Raw genomic sequence first — 26,132 nt, forward strand, 5'->3', positions numbered from 1 at the left:
GATGACAAGGAGAAGCAAGCGGAGGATGAGGAGGGGGAAGAGGAGGAAGGGGGAGGGGGAAGGGTAAGAAGAGTAAGAAATAGAATTGCTGATGACATCAGAGCCACAATAGTGGACCGTGTAATCAACCATGGAATGACCCTGAGGGAAGCTGGCCAACGGGTTCAGCCTAACTTGAGCCGCTACACTGTAGCAAGCATCATAAGGACATTTTGAAATGAGAATCAATTAGTACAGTCACTTTGCACTAAGATTTGTAGCACTGCCATATGCTAATGAGGAACACAACATTACCATAGATGTAAAATTCCAGAAGATATTTTCCCCGGTGCTTTGGACTAGAGGACATTGCATATGATGTAGACGAAATTCTGTGGCCGGACCCAGAGAGACGACACGATGTAGACTGATTTCTTTTTTTTCCTCATTGAAATTACTATTTTGTTTTGACTTGGAAATAAACACTTGTTTTTGTTTTGATGTGTGTGAATAAACACCAGGGCCCTGTGCTTCGTACGTCGCTTACTACATCCAAGATCAAATGAAACATCCAAGACCAAACCATCGCGCTAACCGTGAGCGCGCTAATCCGGTTCCCCGAACACACCTGCTGTTGACGATTAGTACAGCTGGATGAAGTAATGTGCGATCACTGGGTGCCGTAAAAGGGGATACGCATCGATAGCAGAAACAGTGATCGGCAACCCTCTGATTGGTCGGCGAAAATGTCGAAGGAGTGCGCTCGGCTCGGTATTTTTCGGCAGCAGAGCAACAACTCCTGAGTGAGGGATTTCAGGAGTTTCAGAGTTAAATCAGAACGCAAGGGAACACTGCAAAGGCTGCAAAAGCAAGGAGAGAGGGCTGGCAGAAAGTTGCTGACAAATTAAACTCGTAAGTAATTTAATAATAATAATAATAATATATTGGATTTACATAGCGCTTTTCAAGGCACCCAAAGCGCTTTACAATGCCACTATTCAGTCACTCTCACATTCACACACTGGTGGAGGCAGCTACGGTTGTAGCCACAGCTGCCCTGGGGCAGACTGACAGAAGCGAGGCTGCCATATCGCGCCATCGGCCCCTCTGGCCAACACCAGTAGGCGGTAGGGTAGATTTATTATATTACACTATATTATCCAATATTATATTACATTATATTATATTGTTATATTATATCCTCTTTCACATTAGAGCCACAACAGGACCCACTAGAACATGGGAACAAGTAAAAGTGAAATATAAGAATATTCTATAGAATGGTAATATCTATCACTTATATTGCTTTTCGTCTCTTGGAAAGAGACCCTGAAATAATCTGTTTGTTTGTTCATAACAGCAACCAAGAAAAGGGCAGAGCAAAAAAAGACAGGTGGTGGTCCTGCACCCCCTCGTCAACAAGTTGGTTAAGTAAATAATACCCTCACGGGGAAATCGATATCTCTCAATGAGCACACTGTCGCGCTGAGCTAAAGGATCCTGTCTATCCCGCAATATACGCTGAATTCTGAGGACTCTCCTTATCAATCTTGCACCTTCCGCAATGGGTGGCTCGCGTAAACGGACAGGACATGGCTGCGACAGGCTTCCCAAATCCACCTTGGCTTTTATAGCCGTGGTCTCTCATCTTGATTACACGAAGTAATTTACAATTACTACTCTGAAATATGAATTACATCTGTAATAATCACATACATGTAATAGAATGTTAATAGTACATTTCCCTTTTTTAGGAAATGACCTGTATGTATCTGTGTGACATCAATAAAAGGATCAGGTGCTGCATTATCTTTAGTTACATTGATGTTATTTATTTATGGTGAAACAGTGGTGGAATATCGCTGTTGCTTTCGTATAAATGAAGCGGACATACCTGCGTGGCCGCGATCTAATCCTGTTTACATAAAGTAAACCTGCTCCCGAGCAGGTTTACGCTTACGGCTCTGTTGCTATGACAGCAAGTCCCGGATGAGCTTCGGGGAACCGAACGATCCAGGATCACGCGAAATCGTCAACAATCTAATCCAGCTAACTTACTTAGCGAGGTACGAAGAACAGGCCCCAGTACTTGAAGTTCGGATCCCACTATGTTTACGGACCTATGACAAAAGTATGACCACAAACTGACATAGCCTACCTTGTGCACAGAGAAAGCAAAAGTCAGATTTTTTTTATTCATACCATCAGTGTGTAGTTGGTGCATTGTGTGCTTATTAATGTGATGGCTTGTGTTAACTGTTTGATACGAAAATACCATTTTTACAAAGGTTTGCAGAGTTAAGCAAGGTTTATTAGCTTTTACAAGTAAACTACAATGTTTTGCTGATTTGGTGAAGGGTTTTCTTATTTGCATGTAGAGTTTAGCAAAAATAGCCAATAGTTTTAAAAAAAGAGCTTAAGTCATCAGAAAAAACTGTAATATCACACAAAAGGTTATAAAAGGTTACTTTGCCTATAAAAGTTAACAGATCCTTGGGCCCTATTTTCCAGACCACTAAACTTTAACCCAGTTAGTTACCAGGTACACAGATTATAGAAGAGAGCTGCTGATAAGACATGTGACTGGAGGATTGTAGATGACCTGTAAGGCCACCCAGACAAGAACACCTTCAGAGGAAGCAGTATCCACAATCATTTGACTTAATGGCTTGTGGTTCAGTCTTCAAATATAATTTTGTTGTATGTTACAAACTACTGTGGTGCTGCAAAATACTTTTTGGCAGGGAGCTTATTTTTAGGCAAAAATAAGATCAGGATTTGAAAAATCATGTTTACATCTTACAGCTATGGAATCAATACAGAATAGAAACAACAGAAAACAATATGATATAATAGCTAAAGCAGAAGCAGAGACTTATTTTTTTGCTGCTGCTTTATTACTCATGTGACAACCAAAGAAACCATTGTATTAGAGTAAATTCATATTTATGTTAGAAATATAAGTAAAGTGGTATACATAAGTCATGTTCTATAGAAGTTTAAGAATAAAACTGACAAATACATCAAGAAAATAAATCTTTAAATTTACTTAAATTGAATCCTTAAAACTGGAAAGAGTCTGAATATCACAGTATTCCTGTAAAGCACTAAAATTAAAATCTGTAACATTGTAGTTCTACCGCTGTATAATTTTCTGTATAACTAGGGTCTACAAATAATGACCAAATACAACAAAATGGAGAAAATAGACATCAAAACATTTTTGGACAGAGTGCTGCCCTTTTGGTTTAGACCCTAACAACTAAAATCTTAAAAACCTTAATACCCCTGAGAGGAATTCATGCTTAAAAATTTTCATCCTTTTGCTTATCCAATTCGGGGTTGCTGGAACTCTTTCCCAGTTGTCATGCAAAAGGCAGAGTACACCCTGAAGAGCTTGCTAAGGTTATTCCACTCAAATAAAACTAAAGTAAAAACTAAGACTAGATATGAATATTTTAGTTAAACAAAATAAAAACAATAATCAACAGAAATGATTAAATGACCTCATTTGAAATACAAATCAGTTTATAGAGGAAATAGCCTTAGTTTCAGTATTTGTTAGTTTGGTAAAAATGTTATTACAATGTGCCTGACATGTTATTGATGGACGTGTTTGAGACACTGGACATGTACAAGACAAGTGGGTCAACTGTTTTCAAAAAGTGAAACATTCCTATTGTTTCTACTGGTTTTCGTAATTTTGCCTCTGACAAAACTGAACTAAAACTAAACATTTTCAAACAATAATAAATTGAAAATAAGAACAGTCTTGAAACTTACTGAAACATGAAATAAAAACAAAAAGTCAAAATGAAATAAAATAAAAATTAATGACAAAATACAAAACTATAATAACTGTGTCACACAGCTAACTATCATTCTTGCTCACATGCACATCTATATCCAAGATCACCAATTAACCTAACCCCCATGCATGTTTTAGCCTGTGTGAAGAAGTTAGAGTACACAGAGAGCACCCACACAGACACAGGAAGAACATGCAAAGTCCACACAGAAAAGCCACAAACTGGATTCAAACCCAGGACCTTCTTGCAGTGAGGACTGAAAAATCAAATTTCATCAAATTCATTAAAAGTCAAACACAACATTACAGAAATATCTGTGGCGATATCCAGAGACCTCATGCTTTTGGTCAGTGTTCCCTCAGAGATGTTGAGTGGGTCATCAGGTTTCTGCTGTTACTGTGTGGAGCAAATCTGAAACATCCAGTAATAATAAGCACAAAGATTTTTAACACTCAGTTGCTCAGGCAAACAGAACAAGTGTCAGTACTTAAGATGTGCTTTAAGATGTCTTGAAAGCTCCTCAGCCTAGAATAGAAAATCTTAATATCTGTTGTTTCTGTTACTGTTTGTGTAGAAACTCATTTTTGGAAACACTTTATTTGAACCTGTTTGAGGTGACTCGGATACAAAAAGGGTAAAATAACACAAATTATAAGTGGTGATATTATTCAAATACTTCATCTGTGCTTAGCAATAACAAATTCAGCATGTTTACCTCAGCTGTCAGTCTGATATGAGTCAATAAGTCACTTCTGTCCAAAGACTGTGGACAATATTCAGGGAAGTTTTTGAGCAAAACCTGAACTTTTATGTTGGTAGTGCTTCTGGTGTCACCACTGTTAGCAGTTGTTTAGCAGCTGCTTCTAAACTTTTTTTGAAGAAGATGTAACGTTGTGGTGTCATACTTTAACACTGCATAACATTACCGGCCACAATGAACCAGTTGGATTTTTTAGCTGAGATGATGAAAATACAAAAGGACAGCTTAAATGGCCATATGTAATTTAAAATGGCTACTTCTAATCTCTAAATTATGAAAAACTTATAATTGACACTAAACACAATTAAACATATTTTATATATTATATTTTATATATTAAACAATTAAAAGTTACTGTATATTTAGGTGCTTAGGATTGTCATCAAATTTCACCCTCTTTCTTTGAGAATTCATAGGAACTTTTAAAGTAACATGAAATAACATTTAAATATTTACCTGGCTACTATGATGTTATGTCTCCCTCTTGACTGCCCTTACCTTCATTGTAATGTTGCTGCACAGTTTCAAGATGCTCTGAAACATCTGAAAAGCAAACAAATATATAAAAACATGGGCTTAGCATTGTTCAACATTTTACTAACGATTTACTTTCATAGCCTATATTTTCTTTACCCGGGAGACTCTCACTCAAAGCTGATGCCTTGAGTGAGAGTTTAATGGAGTGGTCCATGGTCTCCTTTAGTTCCTTACAGATGATCATCTAATTAAACATCAGAGCTTTTATTACTTTTCACAGAGTCAAATATTGAGGTTTAAAACAACTGAAACATCTGAATTAATGGGTAGATGTTTGTTCTTGTGGCCAGTTCATATTTTAAGCTCTTCAGTTCAACTCATCATTGCAGACTAAATCTTTGTAATGCTGAAAAATACAAATATTAACAGCCATTCGCTAATCTTTAGAGAATGTTCAGACTGAGCAAAAGCACTCAAATATAGAAAAAACACAACATGGTCTCAAATTAATTTGTAATGTGACAAACCATCAGTTCATTCATCTTCTCCAACATGGTCTTTTTTGCGTCCTCATACATGTTCCTATTTAAGGATACATGTTTCTCAATAGTCTTCCTCATTTTTTTCAGCGCACCATTCCCTGAAATTTTTCGTGCATCTACAAGAAAAGAATAAACTTTGTCAAAACATTTTTTATGTACAATTGTGATTTATTACAGTGACAAGCTGACAATCTTCTTACCTTCATAGCACTTTTTCATGTTTTTCTCAATTGCCTCTGTTAGACTGTTGTAGATGATTTTCTTCCCCTTTAGGATTATTTTGTTGAGTTTTGTCTTAATTTTATCCTCCTTAAAAACATGAAACATGGATCAGTTAATAAACAGAATTAGTATTTGTAGAGTGAATAGGTAAATTCTGCTATAATGGACTGACAAACTGGATTGTTTCATGTCGTACCTCTGTCTGGAGAAATATCAGCTGCAGTTTGACATCTTGGTATTTTTGAATCAGCGAATTTGTGTCAAGTGAAAATCTACTGATGACTCCACTGAAAGATCCGCCTTTAACATCATTTCTGAAAAAAATGTTTCACGATGGCAGTATTGACAAGTTTGTTTTAATCATTTTAAGTATAGTGTAATATGATAGTAATTTGTTTATTCTCACGGGAAGGTCTTTCTGAATTTTTCATCAATGCTGTCAGTCAAGCATGAAGCTAATACGGTGTTGAGATTTATGTGTTCCCCTTTTTTTGTTTTGTGGATGCCGTCTTTTCTAACCACAGCCTGTAGTGTCTTAAAAAAACTAGGCTGTTTCTGTAACAGATCAGGAAAACAATTCTAAACACATGCTCATATAAAGTGCAAAATCTGTTGCTATGATGTGAATTATAATAATTAAAATTCAGATACATACATCACGGTCCAAAAAGGATTTCAGTTTTTCTTCAGAGGTTTTGGAATTTTTAACGCCTTCTGTAAGACATTGTTCAAAATCCTTGATCGCTTCATCAACTGCTCTTTTGACTTGATCAAGTTGTTCTGTCATGTTTTTCTCGAGAACTTTACATACATCATCTGCTTTTCCAACACCCTGAAATTAAAACAGTATATTTATTTTCTATCAAAGCAGTAATAACATAAATACAACTCTTTTTTAATTAATCATTTTGAAATGTTGTCACTCAGTGCCTGTCAAGAAATCTTGATAACTAAAATTTCGTTAGGTGTCAGATTTATGGAAACATTTGAAGTTTTAAATTTCAGTAAAATATTGTTCCACATAGATAACTTGACCTCACCTCTTTTCTGCACCTGGCACCTTCAATCAAAGATAGAATCCCATAAGCTCCACTCACGTAGTTTACTGTCTCTGAGTAACAGTCATTGAGATCTTGCAAAAATCCTTTAAGTTTGGTTATTTCTGTTGAGAAGAAATTTCAGTGCCACACTTTGACATTACACACTTTAATTCAAATTAAATAATTCTCTTTCAGTCAGAGCAAACTAAAACAACATGTGCATCAAGACTTCACCTACCAGTCTCTTCTGAACTTAGATGCTTCCCTTTTAGGAACTCTTTGGAGCTCACTGTGAACACTTTGAAACTGTCATCAGTGAAGTGTGTCTGAGGAAAAATTGTTTAATTTTAAAGCATCCTTACAACTATGGAGAGTCTGTATTATTTTCTGTCAGCCTATAAACCTCACCTTAATCTTGCTTCTCTTGTTGAATTCTTTTCTTACTCCATCCTTGACTTGAATGTTTCTTTTAACTATTCGATCATGGATATCAGCTGATGAACTGCAAGAAATGTGCAAATATGTACTGTTACCATCATCACTATTATCATCACCATCATTAATCCGGGGCAGGCTGGGTGATTTTTTATTCTTGGACTTTTTGGTGAAATGTGTAAAATCTCCCTTTCTTACCAAGCTGAGCTTTCCCTGACTGCTGCACACTCATTGTTAACATGTAGATTGTATTTAAAGACTGGCTGTGGCAATGTTTTTCTGCCTGATGGTGGTTATCCTCCAATTTGTTGAATTCTAGTTTTAAACGTCTTGTCTGGTTAATATCCTCTCACACTCCTACTTGCTAACCTAGGTTGTCAGAGCCTCACACCAAAATACTTACCTGATCACTACAGACTCCCAATTTCTCCCTGACAGTCATTGAGCACTCTCTCCCAGACCATCACCTTAGGGTGGTGCTCTCCACTAATTCACCAGTTCATTTTATATATTTGTTTCATTATAAATAAACCTATTACGCTTCAGTTGTCTGCCTTGCAGCTCCAGTCATTTATGATGATATGGCTTTATTTGTTCAATGTATTTATTTTGACTCTTTTAAAAAACAAACTCGCAAATATTGAAGGCTGGTACCATTTATACTTTTTGGATCGTGACATCACCACACGCTGACATGCTTACACACAAGTTTTTTTTTGTCACAGCAACTACTTTAACTTTGTTGCGGACGGACAGTGTAATGGTACTTTTGCTTTAAAATGTAAAATTGTTGAATTACTTGACTGTAATGGCCAGGATATGCATGATGTCATATAATCTCATAGATTATGTGCACCATACATAAAATCAGAATCAGAATCAGAAAGGGGTTTATTGCCAAATGTTGAGCAGGTTTACAACATCAGGAAATTGCTGCGGTGCTTCAGTGCAAACATAGTGTCATAAGTTGGGCTTAAATAGACATGAAAAAATAAAAGTAAGAATAAGAATTAAAAGTGCTACGTAGAAAGATATATACATGAGATATACATGAGATATATACATGAGAATAAGAATTAAGAGTGCTACGTAGAAAGATATATACATGAGTGCAGGTGGTGATCAGTGCCAAACATGGAATGATGCAGTGAACACAGCGTAGGGTCATGTGTTAGTGGCGGGAACAGTCATATGGTTATTGTTCATGTGTCCAACAGCAGAGGGGAAGAAACTGTTCTTATGGCGAGAGGTTCTGGTGCGAATGGACCGGAGCCTCCTGCCTGAGGGGAGCAGGTCAAACAGACTGTGTCCAGGGTGAGAAGGGTCAGCTGAGATCCGAGCTGCACGCCGCAATGTCCTGGAGGTGTACAGGTCCTGCAGAGATGGGAGTCTGCAGCCAATCACCTTCTCAGCAGAGCGCACAACACGCTGCAGTCTCAGTTTGTCCTTGATAGTGGCTCCAGCGTACCACACGGTGATGGAGGAGGTGAGGATGGACTCGATGATTGCAGTGTAGAATTGCATCATCGTCCATGTTGGCAGGTTGAATTTCTTCAGCTGCCTCAGGAAGTACATCCTCTGCTGGGCTTTCTTGATGACGGCGGTGATGGTGGGCTCCCACTTCAGGTCCTGGGTGATGGTGGTACCCAGGAAGCGGAATGAGTCCACAGAGGTGATGGGGGTGTCAGTCAGGATGATGGGGGGGAGTGGGGCTGTGTGCTTCCTGAAGTCCACAATAATCTCCACTGTCTTCTGGGCATTCAGCACCAGGTTGTTGTGGCTGCACCAGGACACCAGACGTTCAACCTCCCTCCTGTAGGCAGACTCATCCCCGTCCGAGATGAGCCCAATAACGGTGGTGTCATCTGCAAACTTGATTAGCTTGACAGACTGGTGGGTGGAGGTGCAGCAGTTGGTGTACAGGGAGAAGAGCAGAGGAGAAAGAACACAGCCCTGAGGGGAGCCGGTGCTGATGGTCCGGGAGTCCGAGACAAAAGCTGCCATAATGTCATTTGCATCTCTTTCTCCTCCCGCTCTCCTGTTATTGCTCGCCCTCTTCTCTCTTGCTGTCCCTGTAAAAAAGGGTTAGGTTTGTGTATGGGATTTCCCATACCCCCTGAATGCACCATAGGCGTATTTCCGCAGCTTCAGTTCAGAGTAGTGATGTGCCATACCACTGATTTCCTTTCCGATCCGATACCAAGTAAAAGTGTTGTTGGTTCTCTGCTCTGTGTACCAGTTGATAAACAGTGTAAAGTTGCCTTCAGTGCATAGTTGTATGTGGTGTCTTAATGCATAATGTCTGACTAAGTTTATGTAACCAGTCTGAAGAAATATGTCAGCTTATTTACTTGTATACTGCATTTGAGTACACCTCAGTTGTATCTTTATGTTTAATGTGCAATTTGAGTTATAATTGGTTTGTATCATTATGTTTTGTCTACAGAAACCACACACACACACACACACACACAAACAAACACACACACACACTTTCGCCCACGTCTCCGAAAACGTCGTCACACTTTTGCAAATATGCAATGTCTTGATAAACCAAGCAGATATTTGTAATTTACACAGCTACTTTCTCGCCTTAAAATATGTTAAAAGTTTATTTTGTGACCCAGAAAGATTAATAAGAGTAATTTTAAAACTTAGTAGCGGCCGCCATTGTTGGCAGCTGAAATTTGGCTGGGCCAAGCTATGAATTCTGAGATATGGTGGGCCATGAAGGACACACCCGACCCATCCTTCAAATTTGGGGAAATGATGGATGGATTTGTCGGCCGCATTTGAAGGAGTCAATGAATTGGGACAGCCTTCGTCACCTGGCTGTGACGTAATCGGCCTTCAAATGCAGCCTCCGGAGGATGCAGCCAACGTTTTGGGACAGTGCTGAAATGTTTGTAAAGAGAGGATTCGCTAACGCTTTTGGCTAAACAAGTCATTTGTACTGTTATTGTGTATTTGTCCTTGTCTTTGATTTCTAAGAGCATTTCATGTTGTTTTCTCAGTTTTACCCTACTTCAACTGGCCTAAGTAAAGGGAGTGAAGTCAAGCCCTCTTGTCTGCGTGGTCATTTTGAAGAGGAGTTTAGTCTGAATGTCGACTAGCAATGCGTTAGAGGCAGAGGACATTACAGTAAAACGACAGCCTCTCAAAGACCAGTCTCATGAGGAACTGCACGGCATATAGAGCTATCCTCCAGAAACAGCTCAGCTCTAAGATTCAGCTGCAGATGTTGGCAAAATCCACTCGACAGCAACATGTCACAGAGAACCAGTACATTCATGAAAATCAGATCTAATATATCTGGCTCCTCCAGGCATTCTAGGAGTTCAGCTGCAAGTAAGGCAGGTGCCGCACAAGCACGTGCAGAAGCTGAGGCAGCTAAGGCTGAAGCAGCATTCATGGATAAAAAGAATGATCTGAAGTTGCAGCAAGCAGAACTAGAAGCCTCTATGCAGCTTCGAAAAATGCGTCTTGAAGCGTCGTTGAATAAAGTACGCATGGAAAAAAGGGCTGCAGCTTTGGAGGCTGCAGTGATTCAAGATAATAACGAGACTCTTAGTGAAATAGATGTTCCTGCTGATGACCCAGTAACACGCACAAGGGAATATGTGAAGGGTGCCACACATGGCAGCCAAACCATGCCCATTCTAGAAACCTCCAATGGTAACACAGAGATGAAGCTCCCTCAGCATTCGCTGATCATAGACTCTTACGCCAGGATCTGATGCACATACTTGAGCAAGCCCCAAGCCATTTGCAGTACCACACATCCAAGCACGAACCACACACATAGTAGCAATTCTAAAGGAACATTTCCCAAGCAAAGCAGAGCAAAGTGACACTTACACCCCTAAACAAGAACCAACGGTCAGTTATGCTCAACAGCCTCTAGACAGTGGCTACACTGGCACCGCCTATATTACAACCCCAGACAACTTCAGTCACCCACATGAGACCACATGCCAGGAAAGGGGTCCACTGTACACTCCGCTAGAAATGGAGCAGAACATGTCAGACCTTGTTAGATTTATGGCTCGACGCGAACTGGTGTCTACAGGGCTCCTTCACTTCAACAACCGTCCCGAATGCTACAGAGCCTGGAAAGCATCGTTTATAAATACCATCAGAGGCCTCAACCTCTCACCAAGCGAACAGCTTAACCTTCTTGTGAAATGGCTAGGTAAGGACTCAGCTGAACATGCCAGACGAATACGATCCGTGTCTGCGAAACAACCAGCAAACGGACTCAGAGCTATGTGGGATAGGCTTAATGAATGCTATGGTGCACCAGAGGTCATCAAGGGTGTCTTTTTGAAAAGATTAGACAACTTTCCCAAGATTCCAAACAGAGACGGTCGTAAGCTAAGAGAGCTAGGAGACTTGCTGTCGGAAATACAGGCTGCCAAAGAAGATGGTGACCTGCTTGGGCTTAGTTATCTGGATACTCCTCATGGTGTTACCCCTGTGGTGCAGAAGCTGCCATTTTATCTCCAGGAAAAATGGCTTTCTCTAGGCTTTAAGTACAAAGAAGATCGCAGGGCTCCCTATCCCCCATTCGGCTTCTTTGTGTGTCAGGAAGCACGGATGCGCAACGACCCTGGCCTTACACAGACAGCATTCAGCAGTGAGTTATCAGTCTAAAGCCGAAGGTCACAAAGCTGTGGCAGTTTTTAAAACGAGGGTCTCTCCGGATCCTCTACCCCCTTCCAACGGTACAAGGACTGCATCGTTTGGCACCCAATGTGGAAGCGAGTCATCCACTAGAGATGATCCAGCAGAGCGCTGCCCGCTACACAATAAACCCCACCCCTTACCCAGGTGTTGTGGGTTTAGAGAGAAGCCAATCCGGTCGTTAAGCGATGACGTGACGAATCCTACTTCCGGGCCTAAAGTAGTCTGGGTTTAATATGGCTTTTGTGTTGTTAACATGTTTAATGCTATGTATTTTCTTCTATTTAATCTCAAAAAGCTCATAAAATAGTCAGTGATCACTGTTGACCTCCCTCAGCTTTTATTACCGCTAATCATTTATTTAAGCTCTGTTTTTTAAAACCTTAGGATGTAACTACAGCCCAGCCCATGCAGCAGTATATGAATGACTAACCTCGTATTGTGGATGGATTATCTCAGTTGTTCTCCCGGCTGAAGTTTGGTCCTTTTACAGCATCCTGCCATGCGATTACATTTGTTCCTGACCACCGATAACACTCACGTTAACTTTTATCGAGTGGAAAAAAAGTTAGCTTGTTTATATTATGCTAACATAGCTGTGTCGCTAGCGGTCACGTAGCACATACCAGCTATATACCAGCTAGCCAAACTTCAGTAACCATACAGGGAGTGCAGAATTATTAGGCAAATGAGTATTTTGTCCACATCATCCTCTTCATGCATGTTGCCTTACTCCAAGCTGTATAGGCTCGAAAACCTACTACCAATTAAGCATATTAGGTGATGTGCATCTCTGTAATGAGAAGGGGTGTGGTCTAATGACATCAACACCCTATATCAGGTGTGCATAATTATTAGGCAACGTCCTTTCCTTTGGCAAAATGGGTCAAAAGAAGGACTTGACAGGCTCAGAAAAGTCAAAAATAGTGAGATATCTTGCAGAGGGATGCAGCAGTCTCAAAATTGCAAAGCTTCTGAAGCGTGATCATCGAACAATCAAGCGTTTCATTCAAAATAGTCAACAGGGTCGCAAGAAGCGTGTGGAAAAACCAAGGCGCAAAATAACTGCCCATGAACTGAGAAAAGTCAAGCGTGCAGCTGCCAAGATGCCACTTGCCACCAGTTTGGCCATATTTCAGAGCTGCAACATCACTGGAGTGCCCAAAAGCACAAGGTGTGCAATACTCAGAGACATGGCCAAGGTAAGAAAGGCTGAAAGACGACCACCACTGAACAAGACACATAAGCTGAAACGTCAAGACTGGGCCAAGAAATATCTCAAGACTGGTTTTTCTAAGGTTTTATGGACTGATGAAATGAGAGTGAGTCTTGATGGGCCAGATGGATGGGCCCGTGGCTGGATTGGTAAAGGGCAGAGAGCTCCAGTCCGACTCAGACGCCAGCAAGGTGGAGGTGGAGTACTGGTTTGGGCTGGTATCATCAAAGATGGGCTTTTGGGGCCTTTTCGGGTTGAGGATGGAGTCAAGCTCAACTCCCAGTCCTACTGCCAGTTTCTGGAAGACACCTTCTTCAAGCAGTGGTACAGGAAGAAGTCTGCATCCTTCAAGAAAAACATGATTTTCATGCAGGACAATGCTCCATCACACGCGTTCAAGTACTCCACAGCGTGGCTGGCAAGAAAGGGTATAAAAGAAGAAAAACTAATGACATGGCCACCTTGTTCACCTGATCTGAAGCCCACTGAGAACCTGTGGTCCATCATCAAATGTGAGATTTACAAGGAGGGAAAACAGTACACCTCTCTGAACAGTGTCTGGGAGGCTGTGGTTGCTGCTGCACGCAATGTTGACGGTGAACAGATCAAAACACTGACAGAATCCATGGATGGCAGGCTTTTGAGTGTCCTTGCAAAGAAAGGTGGCTATATTGGTCGCTGATTTGTTTTTGTTTTGTTTTTGAATGTCAGAAATGTATATTTGTGAATGTGAAGATGTTATTTTGGTTTCACTGGTAAAAATAAATAATTGAAATGGGTATATATTTGTTTTTTTGTTTAGTTGCCTAATAATTATGCACAGTAATAGTCACCTGCACACACAGATATCCCCCTAAAATAGCAAAAACTAAAAACAAACTAAAAACTACTTCCAAAAACATTCAGCTTTGATATTAATGAGATTTTTGGGTTCATTGAGAACATGGTTGTTGTTCAATAATAAAATTATTCCTCAAAAATACAACTTGCCTAATAATTCTGCACTCCCTGCACAAACGTCACTGTTGTTTAGTTTTCTGTCTTCATTTATGTTGGATGTGATAACAGAGCTGTACGTTTTAATTTGTTTCCAAAACCCGCAGTCAGGACATGCTATATTGTATTTAGATAGAAGCTAGCGAGCTAACTTCCTGCTAACTTCTAACTCCGTTAAATGTCATAAATTCCGTTTTCACGGATGCCTGGATGTTAAACTCAATTGTTACATCTGGTAGAGCAGAACACTGATCATTTTATTAAAGATGAAAGACTTTAGACAGTTTTTCAACTCTCAGTAATGCCATAGTGATCGTTTGATATATGGACCTGCAGCGGAGTTTAGGCCCAGACACGGCTAGTGACGTCAGACTTAACGACCGGATAGAAGAAAGGAAAGCGCTCTTAACCCTTTAAGACCTACCATAGAACCAAGTCCGCCAGAGCTTACTTTATATTTTTATATGCTGTAGTGCCATTTTTGGGAACATTTCAAGTTGCTATACATCAATACAACTGTCATAGCCCATATTTTAATAATATGTATGCATTAAGTCCATAGTAACTACATTAATTGCAAAAAAGTGATTTAAAAAGTGAAAAAAGTGCAATAAAGTACAAACAAATTGAAAATCATTTTTGTTTGTTTTTTACATAAATTTCTACTTGGAGAAATTTAAGAGGTTTATCCCTCAAAAATTTAAATACAAAAAAGTTGCAAAAAATAGTTTACAACAACAGGAAATTTATTTTGAGTGTCTTCATAGATTTATTTTTGAGATACACCAATTTTTATCTACTGCAGGAAAAACGAAAAACAATCCTATGATGCAAATTTGCAAAGAAAACAGAATGTGCATCATTCTAAGCATCCCAGCAACTATTCAGAAAAATATAAAGTCAAGCATGACTTATAAAAACACCATTATAGGCTTTTAAGGCCTACAAGTAAAAAACTACATTTTCCGCGAAAATGACGTCACTTCCGGTTTCAGGCAGGAAATGCGGACATGCGATCGTTCGCGCTGACGTCTGTTTCAATGTGGGAAGTGTAACAAACAGCTGATCGTATCGGCAAAGCGTTTTTCGGGAATATTATGTTTTTGTTCCTGTTTTTGTTCCAGACAGGCTCAGCATGGAACCACCTTTTAGCAATGTCGGCATTGACGTGTTTGGGCCCTTGTCTGTATCAGCCCGTCGCACGAGAGGAGGCCACGCTGATAGTAAGAGGTGGGCTGTCCTCTTCACCTGTCTGTGTGTCAGAGCTATACACATTGAGGTAATTGAGTCATTGGATTCCTCCAGTTTCATAAACACATTCAGAAGGTTTATGGCGATTCGAGGGCCTTTGAAAAACATACGCTCTGACCGGGGCACTAATTTCACCAGAGCTTGCAAAGATATGGGGATTCCCTCAAATCTTGATGGGAAAGCCATGGAGAGGTTTCTGTCAGAACACGGATGTACGTGGACCTTCAACACACAACATTCCTCTCATATGGGAGGAGCATGGAAAAGGATGATCGGCATCACACGTCGTATCCTGGACTCGATGCTTCTTCAAATGAGCTCCTCCAAACTCACACATGACGTACTCACAACATTCATGGCTGAGGTTTCAGCCATAGTGAACAGTCGACCACTTGTGCCTGTGTCAAACGATCCTACAGATCCTTTCATTCTTACACCGGCTTCATTGCTTACTCAGAAAGTAGGTCCATGCCCAGTACCAGAAGGAGATTTTGGACATAAGAACCTATTGAAGCAACAGTGGTGCAGGGTCCAAAGCTTGTCTAACACATTTTGGGACAGGTGGCGGAAACAGTATCTGTCAACGCTACAGTGTCGAACAAAGTGGACATCTGACCGGCCAAACCTTAAGAAAGGAAGCGTGATGCTTCTTAAGGACAGTCAGTGCAGTAGGAACAAATGGCCCTTAGGAATTATCATTGATGTGTATCCTAGTAAAGATGGAAGGGTGCCCGAAGTGCAAGTAAAGGTCATCAAGAAAGAGGAACCAAAGCTTTACGTCCGACCTGTGAATGAGATGATCTTGCTCATTCCTCCGGATGACTGAAATGTGTTTGACCTTGTCATATTAGTAGGTGAAATCCGCTGGGTTTCAGACGGGGAGTGTTCTGTCACCATGTAACTGTTTAGTCTGAATGTCGACTCTAGCAAGGCGTTAGAGGCAGAGGACATTACAAGTCCCTCCAGAACAAAGAAATTCAACTGCCTGTCTCACTCTCCGCTATTCCCCTCCCTCTCTGTTTATTACTAAGTCCGCCATCTTCAGTAAACTTCGTAAAATTGTATCTGCATCTGAGACTGCTTTTGACCCAAATGTTCTGTATTAATTTTTTAAAAAGGCTCAACCCAGTGCTTCGCTTTTTGTCTAACCTGGGTTGATCTTACATGGAAACACCCTGTAGTTGATCAGCATGCAAAATGTACTTACAGATCATCTGAATCATCAACAAGATCAGACTTGGTGCAAATAAAATGAATTTGCTGACATTCGCCACCATTTCCAATCAGACTACTGACACTTTCCAGGATCCCCCAGGCTGCTTTCTCTGATGCTGCTCGATTAATTTCAGTCACAATCCACACAGTAGAACAATCTCCAACTATCTGAAAGGAGAATAACATGTCTCAGTGCTTAATAGAAAGATGACTGTTTACAGACAACACAGTATAAGCAAAGAGCAGTAAATGTGAATTACCCCTTTCCACATCTGATCTCTGCTCTTGTTACAGTCACCATTTCCAGGGAGGTCCACAAGTGTCAAATGCTGGAGAAGAGGCCTGTTTGGCACCCTGACAGTCACACACTTCACTAGTGGCCAAAAACACTTTTTTCCTTCATCACCTTCTTCTTGTTTTGAATCACTTCTTGTGTACTTGACAAATTTTGCAGAGAGTTCATTAGCCTGCAATAAATAATAAAAGCAGTGCAGTTTAATTTCAGTCCGCAATGCAAGTGCTTTACAAGTGCACTGACTATTAAAAGTCAGTGACACAAAAAAATCAGGTCATGTGAAATCCTTTTTAGAACAATCAACCATTTGATAGTTTCAATAAAGTGCCTAATTATTATTCAAAACCAAAATTAAAATACTCTTTTTTTTATTTATTTAAAAGTTTTTATTTTCTATTTTAAATCACACTAAGTACACTCTTGGTCTCAACAGTTATTATTACTATTAGCAGAAACTACCTGATCTCAGTTATTTTGTACAGTTGTCCACCACTTTGAGATATTAATAAGCCACTTTAGACCGCTCCCTTATTCACTATAGCGGATAACGTGCCATGTTTTGAATGTCAGGGTTTTACACCACTTTTTGCCATTCCTGACACAACCGACTGTCAGACACCGATTTACTTTTGATTGTTTGTCGTCATTTTGATTCAATCTTTGTTGACTTTGCTCAGCAGTGAATTTCTACAGAGAGATTTAAAAAGGGTAAGAGTAGGTTAAAACAAGGAACTGATCACTGTTGTGTGAAGAAGTAAAGGTTCCTACTGCGATGTAAAAAAAAATAAATCATGCTCTACATCAGTGTTTTCCAACCTTTTGGAGCCACGGCACATATTTCACATCAGATAAATCACACGGCACACCACCAAAGAAAAATGTCAAAAAAGCATATTGATAATTTTTCCGTTCACCTGGTATAGCGGAATTGGTTCGGTTTGTCTCCAATATACCTTTTTAGCTTTCTTCTGAAGGCCTTAGTCTTGCTAAGGCCTTCATCTGGGTTGGAATTTTCTCCAGGACCCAGGTCAGTTTGACTACTTTTTCTTTTCAAATATTTATCTATCGTTATCATGTGCTGCGTTGTCTCACTCACAGCATGACTGTTGTATAATTTCTTCTTCTTCTTCTGTTTTACTAGCAGTTGGTAACCCATTTAATTAGAGCAGGTAGTTCCAGGGCACACCTGATCATTTCTCAGAGTGGTTGGGAAACACTGCTCTACATAATGGACCTGGACCAGTCTTGGGATCTGTTAACCACAGTTATTACAAGAACAGATTTTTTTTCTGGATATGTGATCATCTAAATGTGATTATGGGATCTCAGTAAGAACTATTTCGTTGCGATCACTGCATTTCAGTGTTTTGTGTTTTTTAGACTTTTGAATTTATGCTGCATTCTGTTTTCTGAAGTGAGTTATGTTTCTAGATCTTAGTCTTTTGTTAATTTGGTCAGTTATCTTTTTTGTCCAGGTTGTCCTAGTTTCACCTGTGTGCATTTCTGTCATGTAACGGTGTGTGGCAGGCAGGAAAATAGGACCCAAACGCAAACTCACGGGAAAACAGGACTGAACTCAAAATGCAGCTTTAATGCTGACAAAAAGGTGACAAAAGATAACGGTGATACAAAAGCGATACAAAACTAAACTGGGAGATGCTAATTGCAACACATACCAGAAGACACGGGGAGAATCACACACAGCATGAGGGACGACACGACACTGACTCAGAGAAACACGGGGTTTAAATACACTGGGAAGTAACGAGGAGAATGAGACACAGAAGGAGGGCACAGCTGGGAGAAATCAGGACTGACGGGACAAGCAAAGCAGGACACATTCACATAAGACACGGACCATCAAAGTAAAACAGGAAGTATCACACAGAGACGCGAACTTGACACAGTGGAGACAGCAACTAAGAAACACAGAGACATAAACCATAAGGCAGAGGTCTAAGAACCAAAATACACAGGGAAATACTCATCTGGGAACACAAGAGACTAGACTAGAGGGAGTAACAAAAGACCAACCATGAGAACATAATGCACAATGCAGAGTGACAGAAAACAAGAAACTCAAACATGCAAAGACACCCAATTACACAGAACAGAGGGGACACAGAGAGACATGAAGGGCAAGGGATCAAAACTAGAAACCATAGAATAAATCACACACAAGTACAATAATACAAAAATCCCAAAGAACTAAAAACGCTGGGTCAGGAGACCCAGGACCGTGACAATTTCCCAGCATCCCCAGTGTGTAGTCTCTTATGGCTGTCTGTTATAGTAGTAATATGAGTTTGTCTTACTGATTCACATGTCAACATCTTCCGCCTGGATTGGAGAAATTCTGGAATTTCTTTGAAATATTTGCGGTCCATGAGGTTTTCAAAGGACTTTTCTTTCCATTCTTCTCCATACAGTGTTGACAGCTTTTCAACAGCATCATGATAATCATCATCTTCCTTTTCCTGATTTTTATTATTGTCAAGAAACTGATGAAATGACCACAACTCTTCGTTCCACTCCTACAAAATTAGACGACAAGCCATTTATTGAGGTATGTACCCAACCGTTAACCCCAATAACTGAAGTGTAACACCTATAATAGTTTTAAGTAAAAATCTAACTTTCAAAGCTCATTTTACCTCCTTTGTGATGAACTCAATTTCTGCCTCATAGTTTGAGCTGTGTTTGTTAGCTTCCACTTTGATCATGACTGACGTGCATGCATTGATGCTTCCTGAGGGTAAAAGATTCTTCTCTTTGATGATGGCATTTATCAAAGAGCTCTTTCCAGCCCCAGTTTTACCAAAGACACCAACCAGCTCCCTCTTCTTTATCTCCAAATCACTGATCTTTTTCCTGTTGAACAAGATTTTAAATATAGTTAATTCATTCAGTCATGAAATTTTTTTAGGTATGCTTTAAATAAGAGAGTTTAAAAGAGAGTTATAATCATGGTAGTGATTAACCAATCAATTATCACAATATATTTCAGTTCTATACACTTGTTCCACTAACTGTTTACTGTATGTTGTTTTGATCCACACCTTCTTTTTGTGTCAGTTAAAGTGAAAGTTTCCCCCAAGAATTGGTAAATACCAGGAACAGGAAAAAAAAATACAGGGAGTGCAGAATTATTAGGCAAATGAGTATTTTGTCCACATCATCCTCTTCATGCATGTTGTCTTACTCCAAGCTGTATAGGCTCGAAAACCTACTACCAATTAAGCATATTAGGTGATGTGCATCTCTGTAATGAGAAGGGGTGTGGTCTAATGACATCAACACCCTATATCAGGTGTGCATAATTATTAGGCAACGTCCTTTCCTTTGGCAAAATGGGTCAAAAGAAGGACTTGACAGGCTCAGAAAAGTCAAAAATAGTGAGATATCTTGCAGAGGGATGCAGCAGTCTCAAAATTGCAAAGCTTCTGAAGCGTGATCATCGAACAATCAAGCGTTTCATTCAAAATAGTCAACAGGGTCGCAAGAAGCGTGTGGAAAAACCAAGGTGCAAAATAACTGCCCATGAACTGAGAAAAGTCAAGCGTGCAGCTGCCAAGATGCCACTTGCCACCAGTTTGGCCATATTTCAGAGCTGCAACATCACTGGAGTGCCCAAAAGCACAAGGTGTGCAATACTCAGAGACATGGCCAAGGTAAGAAAGGCTGAAAGACGACCACCACTGAACAAGACACACAAGCTGAAACGTCAAGACTGGGCCAAGAAATATCTCAAGACTGGTTTTTCTAAGGTTTTATGGACTGATGAAATGAGAGTGAGTCTTGATGGGCCAGATGGATGGGCCCGTGGCTGGATTGGTAAAGGGCAGAGAGCTCCAGTCCGACTCAGATGCCAGCAAGGTGGAGGTGGAGTACTGGTTTGGGCTGGTATCATCAAAGATGAGCTTGTGGGGCCTTTTCGGGTTGAGGATGGAGTTAAGCTCAACTCCCAGTCCTACTGCCAGTTTCTGGAAGACACCTTCTTCAAGCAGTGGTACAGGAAGAAGTCTGCATCCTTCAAGAAAAACATGATTTTCATGCAGGACAATGCTCCATCACACGCGTTCAAGTACTCCATAGCGTGGCTGGCAAGAAAGGGTATAAAAGAAGAAAAACTAATGACATGGCCTCCTTGTTCACCTGATCTGAACCCCATTGAGAACCTGTGGTCCATCATCAAATGTGAGATTTACAAGGAGGGAAAACAGTACACCTCTCTGAACAGTGTCTGGGAGGCTGTGGTTGCTGCTGCACGCAATGTTGATGGTGAACAGATCAAAACACTGACAGAATCCATGGATGGCAGGCTTTTGAGTGTCCTTGCAAAGAAAGGTGGCTATATTGGTCGCTGATTTGTTTTTGTTTTGTTTTTGAATGTCAGAAATGTATATTTGTGAATGTGAAGATGTTATTTTGGTTTCACTGGTAAAAATAAATAATTGAAATGGGTATATATTTGTTTTTTTGTTTAGTTGCCTAATAATTATGCACAGTAATAGTCACCTGCACACACAGATATCCCCCTAAAATAGCAAAAACTAAAAACTACTTCCAAAAACATTCAGCTTTGATATTAATGTGTTTTTTGGGTTCATTGAGAACATGGTTGTTGTTCAATAATAAAATTATTCCTCAAAAATACAACTTGCCTAATAATTCTGCACTCCCTGTATTGATAAGTCACCAAAACTTCCTAAAAATATCAGTCTTTGTTGGTCTTAACTTGGATAGTTATAGTCTACTATTGAATCATAAATCAATGTATCCTTGTATTTGTCGCTTGCAGTTGCCTGGATTGAAAATTGGAACTTGCTGAACGTACATACAATACACAAACATCACATTGGGGAGACAGGTCAGACTAGGTGGCATAAAGTGAAATGTATAACACAAAAAGGCAATCGAGGAGAAAAAAGAAGAATTGGTAGATACCAGGAACAGGAAAAAAATGTAGCTCAGTCACCAAAACTTTCCAATAAATTTTACTACTGTATTATTTCAGCGTCTATAATTGTACTGTTGTATGTCAGCAAAATATGAAAAAACATAATACTCACTTTAAGAAAGCACTGAGTTTGTCTTGCTCATTTAGTCTGGAATGTACAAATGCCATGATGTTTTTCACATTAGATAGTATGGTTGGTTCTGTGAACAAAAAAGTCAAGAACTATTTAGAAGGAATTATAGACTAGAATAACCAAAAAATGTAAAATTTGATGTTAAAAAAAGCAAACCTGTGTGAATTAGAGTATATCAGGACCATAATGTGACCACTAACCAATCAAACTTACTATACCATGCTGACTGTTAAATTTTGCCAACAGCCCAAAGAAAAAGTAATTTCTAGCATCAAAGATGAAACTGGCATGTTGGACAAATTGTGCTGAACAGAAATTTAACCCTATAGTGGCTTAAACTGTGACATTGTTTAGTAAGAAACGTAAATACCTTCAAATCCTGGCATTGACTGACACTGTCGCTTAGCTGGTGACTGCAACCTGCTAGCATCACTTTCAAGGTCTGATTTTCTTTTTCCTGATTGGATAAAAACAACAACAAAAAATAAGAAAAAAAATGTGTTTCTCTCAGCATTGAAAGTTCTTCTTAGTAAAGTTATGTAGATTGCAAAAAATATTAGTGCCTTTCAAACACAGAATAATATGAGATGCAATAAATATGATGCATGTGTCTCACCTGTATCACTTGTGGCTGGAAAGACCTGAGGATGAATATCAGTTATACAGGAAATTATCACTATTTGCATTGGCATTGTTCTTTAACAAAAGGACACTAACATACAAGTTTTACAATCAACAAACTTAAATGCAGTTATGTTTTATTAACCAGCAGACTGATGAAAATTGAATTACAATAACCTTCTTCTTACTAAATATCTGTGATCCTACTAGACAATTCTTTTACATAATTAGGTCCCAGTCTCAAAGACCTACAGAGACGGTTGGCAAACCCTCTAGCTAGGGCAAAATGTATTTTCCCACCCCCCTTTGAATTATGTCTTTAGATTAGTCATTTATTCGTTTCTGTAGAGAGTTGTCAGTCTCTGTAGACCAGAGAATGGAGCTTTACTTTGTCTCAGGCAGTTGGCTCATATGTCTGAAATTCAGTGTAATCCTTACCTGAACCACATCAGCTGCTTCTTCATGCTCCTGTTCACACTGCAGATAAAAAGTGCAAAGCCGCATAGAGTATTGAGCTCTTAAACATGCATTAAAAATTGTATTTGTCATATGGACATTAAATCTGAAGGAAAAAACAGTTTTAAACTGACTTGAAAAGACATGACTGTTTCCTGATTTGAATTTTGTTCTTACCACAATCAAAATGATTCAAATCTATATTAGTTAAGAATCAATAAAATGACTCTACAAATAATTACTGCCAGTGAGACACTGTTGAACACCCAGTGGTGTTTGTGTAGCTTATCTGCGTAGCCAATTTAATTAAAAACGTATAACTTACTTCAAGGTGTAATCTTCACACACTCTCTGTGTATTTACTCACTAATTACCTGTCCCTCCTGCACTTTCCTGCTCATTGTGTCAGATGTTTAGTTACTCCTCGGCAGGGATGGGTACTGGTTCTGACATAAACGGTAGTAACCAGAAAAGCAGCACACATTTCGGTGCTTTATTTCAGTACTTTTTTTTCTTGAGCTGTCATACAGCTGTCTTCTTGTTTGATAGAGTGATACCATATATGCCCTATAGCTGCAGAAAAGGCTAACATTGTTATCTTTTTACAAAAGAAAAAAAAAACAGCTAAACATGAGAGGTTTTATGACAAAGTTTGTGTTTTCCATTGTTTAAGCACTGGTTCCAACCAAAGGATGTATCTTGTATCAACAGAAAAGGCTAACTTGGTTATCATTTTGCAGAAAAAAAGAGGAGACTGCTAAAAATAAAAACATAAGAGGTTTTTGGGCAAAGTTTATGTTCTCCATTCTTTAAGCACCGGTTTGAGCACCGGTTTGAGCACCGTTTAAGCACCGGCACCGTTTCAAAAGTACCGGTTTGGCACCGGTATCGGATAAAACCTAAATGATACCCATCCCTACTCCTCAGTCTCCTTTAGCAATAATGAGACTTGCATTAAATGTACCCTATTTACAACTCTGGAGGCCAGGATCACATAATTGTAGACTTTGCTTCGCACCCTTAAAAATCCCATAACTAGCCAGGCTCCTTTAGCCAGTGTAGCTCCCTCTGGCATATTGTCCCGAGCAGTTGGGGAAACAAGATGACTGGGTGACGATGAGGAGAAAGCACAGTATTAAATAGAAGCCCCGTGGCACACCACCAACCCATTCATGTGTCTAAGTGTTTTCCCCCATTTGCAGAAACACCCGCAGGGGCTCAAACTCTGGTAATTGGTGATTCTATTCTAACACATGTGAAGCTAGAGACACCAGCAAAGACAACCAGAACAGTCGACACTGAGGGAAATTTAAAACTGCTGGCTAAGTGTAAACATAAATTGAATAAAATTCTAATTTATGTCGGCAATTATGACACCTGGTTACCTTAATGGGAGATCACTAAAATTAATACTGAATCAGTATGTAACTCTATAGGCAAAAGAATTGAGCTTCATTTTGTCTCAGGCAGTTGGCTCATATGTCTGAAATTCAGTATAATCCTTACCTGAACCACATCAGCTACATCTTCATGCTCCTGTTGACACTGCAGATAAAAAGTGCAAAGCCAAATAAACTGAGCACTTAAACATATACTAAAAATTTTATTTCTCATATAGATACTTCATCTCAAGGCAACAAAACAGTTTGTAACTTACTTGAAAAGAAATGACTGTTTCTTGATTTGTGTTTTTTTCTTCCTAACACAATCAAAACATTGCAAATCCATATTAGTAAAGAGTTAACAAAAATTACACTACATAATATTGCTGCCAGCACATTTTTTAATATCCAGGTAACTCTAATAGAAATTCACCTCTGTACACTAAAACAACAATGATTGTTTTAAAAAAAAAAAGGTAATTACCTTTAACAGCTTGAGGTTCTTCTTGAATTTCACTCTTGGTCCAGCTTTTGTGATCAAATTATTAATTTCTTGATCATCAAGCTCACACAGACTTTCAGAATCGATTTGTTCATCTGTAATTTAAAAAGAATTTGCAGAGATAAAGTTTATTCTCAACTTTCTTCAGAAATTCTTCGTAAATGATTGAAAAAGCTATGGGCACAGATCTATGAGCTGTTTTACAGTTAACAGATCACATCAGGATCAATATCTGTACCCATCACAGATTCACATTAATACTTTACCTTTAAATTTTTCCACCCACTCACTTAGCCCCCATTCAACCAGTTTGGTTCTTACGAAATCATCCATGACCAAGAAATGAAACTGTAAGATAAAATGCAATATTTAACCAGACAGTACTGCTTTAAAGATTAGATATTTGTGACCAACTTCTCCTTTAATCCATATATAATCAGAGACACTGATTAAATTCAGATTAAAACTTCAAACTGCTCACCTTTTGTTTGAGTAATGCAGGAAAAGGCTGCTGAGGGAGATGTGAGGGAAGCAGTGAGACACAAACAGGAAACAGAAAAAAGAAATCGAGCACAAAGTCCATAAACGGATACGGTTAAAATCAAACTGTAACTGTGTGGCTTAGACTGCACAACTGTCTGCAACTGCATTTATACATAAAATAGAAAGGTAAATCCAACATGACTAAAGCGGGTGCAGGAAAAATAGAACTGAGAACTGAGAAAAGCAGGAAGAGGTGTTTGTGCAGCGCAGATGGGAGTGGCTGGCAGACAGGTAACAACCTGCCTCAGAGAAAGTGTTTGTTTTTTTAGTTTGTTTAAAATAAATCAAAGGGATTAAATATTATAGTTTAAAAACAAGACAGAAACAGCTTTATGTATACTTAAAGTATACTCAAGTTGCCAAACTACATTAAGGTAGTTAGAGTAAAAATATCACCATAGGTTTTTTTTAATATGCTGCCACGTGTGTACATTATTATTATTATTATTTATCCCCACATGCCTCCTCCATTGCCTGTAAAAGGGATATGCGTTGATGGGGATGACTGTCATAGACCTTCCAGCTCCAGGCAGAGAAGAACTCTTCAATTGGATTCAAGAATGGAGAGTATGGGGGGAGGTTGAGTACAGTGAAGAGTGGGTGATCTGTAAACCA

The 26,132-nt window shown here is 39.4% G+C and overlaps 3 protein-coding genes across 6 annotated transcripts in view; all 3 read right to left on the reverse strand.

The window, feature by feature from the left end:
* Positions 1-26,132, reverse strand: part of LOC147332585 (nuclear GTPase SLIP-GC-like) — a 144,018-nt gene that overhangs the window by 28,979 nt on the left and 88,907 nt on the right. The gene's annotated exons all lie outside the window — the stretch shown is intronic.
* The window catches only part of LOC147332586 (nuclear GTPase SLIP-GC-like), a 145,074-nt gene continuing 121,275 nt past the window's right edge, over positions 2,334-26,132 (reverse strand). The window contains exon 25 of the transcript XR_015128825.1: positions 2,334-3,903. The gene's annotated coding sequence lies outside the window, so the exon portion shown is untranslated. The remainder of the gene's footprint in view (positions 3,904-26,132) is intronic.
* Positions 3,911-25,664, reverse strand: LOC147332587 (nuclear GTPase SLIP-GC-like). Its single transcript, XM_086289221.1, has 24 exons — positions 25,456-25,664; positions 25,241-25,322; positions 24,957-25,069; positions 24,748-24,789; positions 24,597-24,635; positions 23,073-23,111; positions 22,630-22,654; positions 22,384-22,470; positions 21,993-22,080; positions 19,575-19,791; positions 19,236-19,454; positions 16,886-17,092; positions 16,618-16,793; positions 7,238-7,331; positions 7,068-7,155; positions 6,830-6,951; positions 6,445-6,621; positions 6,196-6,344; positions 5,986-6,103; positions 5,768-5,876; positions 5,553-5,683; positions 5,182-5,269; positions 5,005-5,091; positions 3,911-4,199 (listed from the first exon to the last, which is right to left on the reverse strand). Exons 1-23 carry the CDS (start codon positions 25,555-25,557, stop codon positions 5,012-5,014), a joined length of 2,592 nt encoding a protein of 863 aa, XP_086145347.1. The 5' UTR covers positions 25,558-25,664; the 3' UTR covers positions 3,911-4,199; positions 5,005-5,011.

Source organism: Aulonocara sp. 'chitande type north' Nkhata Bay, linkage group LG4 (genome assembly GCF_057382095.1).
Source record: "Aulonocara sp. 'chitande type north' Nkhata Bay isolate Kocher_YH1m ecotype deep benthic linkage group LG4, A_spYH_male_GT1.1, whole genome shotgun sequence".
In the NCBI taxonomy this organism is placed as follows: Eukaryota; Metazoa; Chordata; class Actinopteri; order Cichliformes; family Cichlidae; genus Aulonocara; species Aulonocara sp. 'chitande type north' Nkhata Bay.

Coding starts and splice junctions, on each gene's coding strand:
- LOC147332587 (XM_086289221.1), bottom strand. CDS start 25,557: ATGGACTTTGTGCTCGATTTCTTTTTTCTGTTTCCTGTTTGTGTCTCA. Junction 22,081..22,383: donor GTCAATGCCAGGATTTGAAG/GTATTTACGTTT, acceptor TTTTGTTCACAG/AACCAACCATACTATCTAAT. Junction 5,270..5,552: donor AGAAGATGAATGAACTGATG/GTTTGTCACATT, acceptor ATGTTTAATTAG/ATGATCATCTGTAAGGAACT.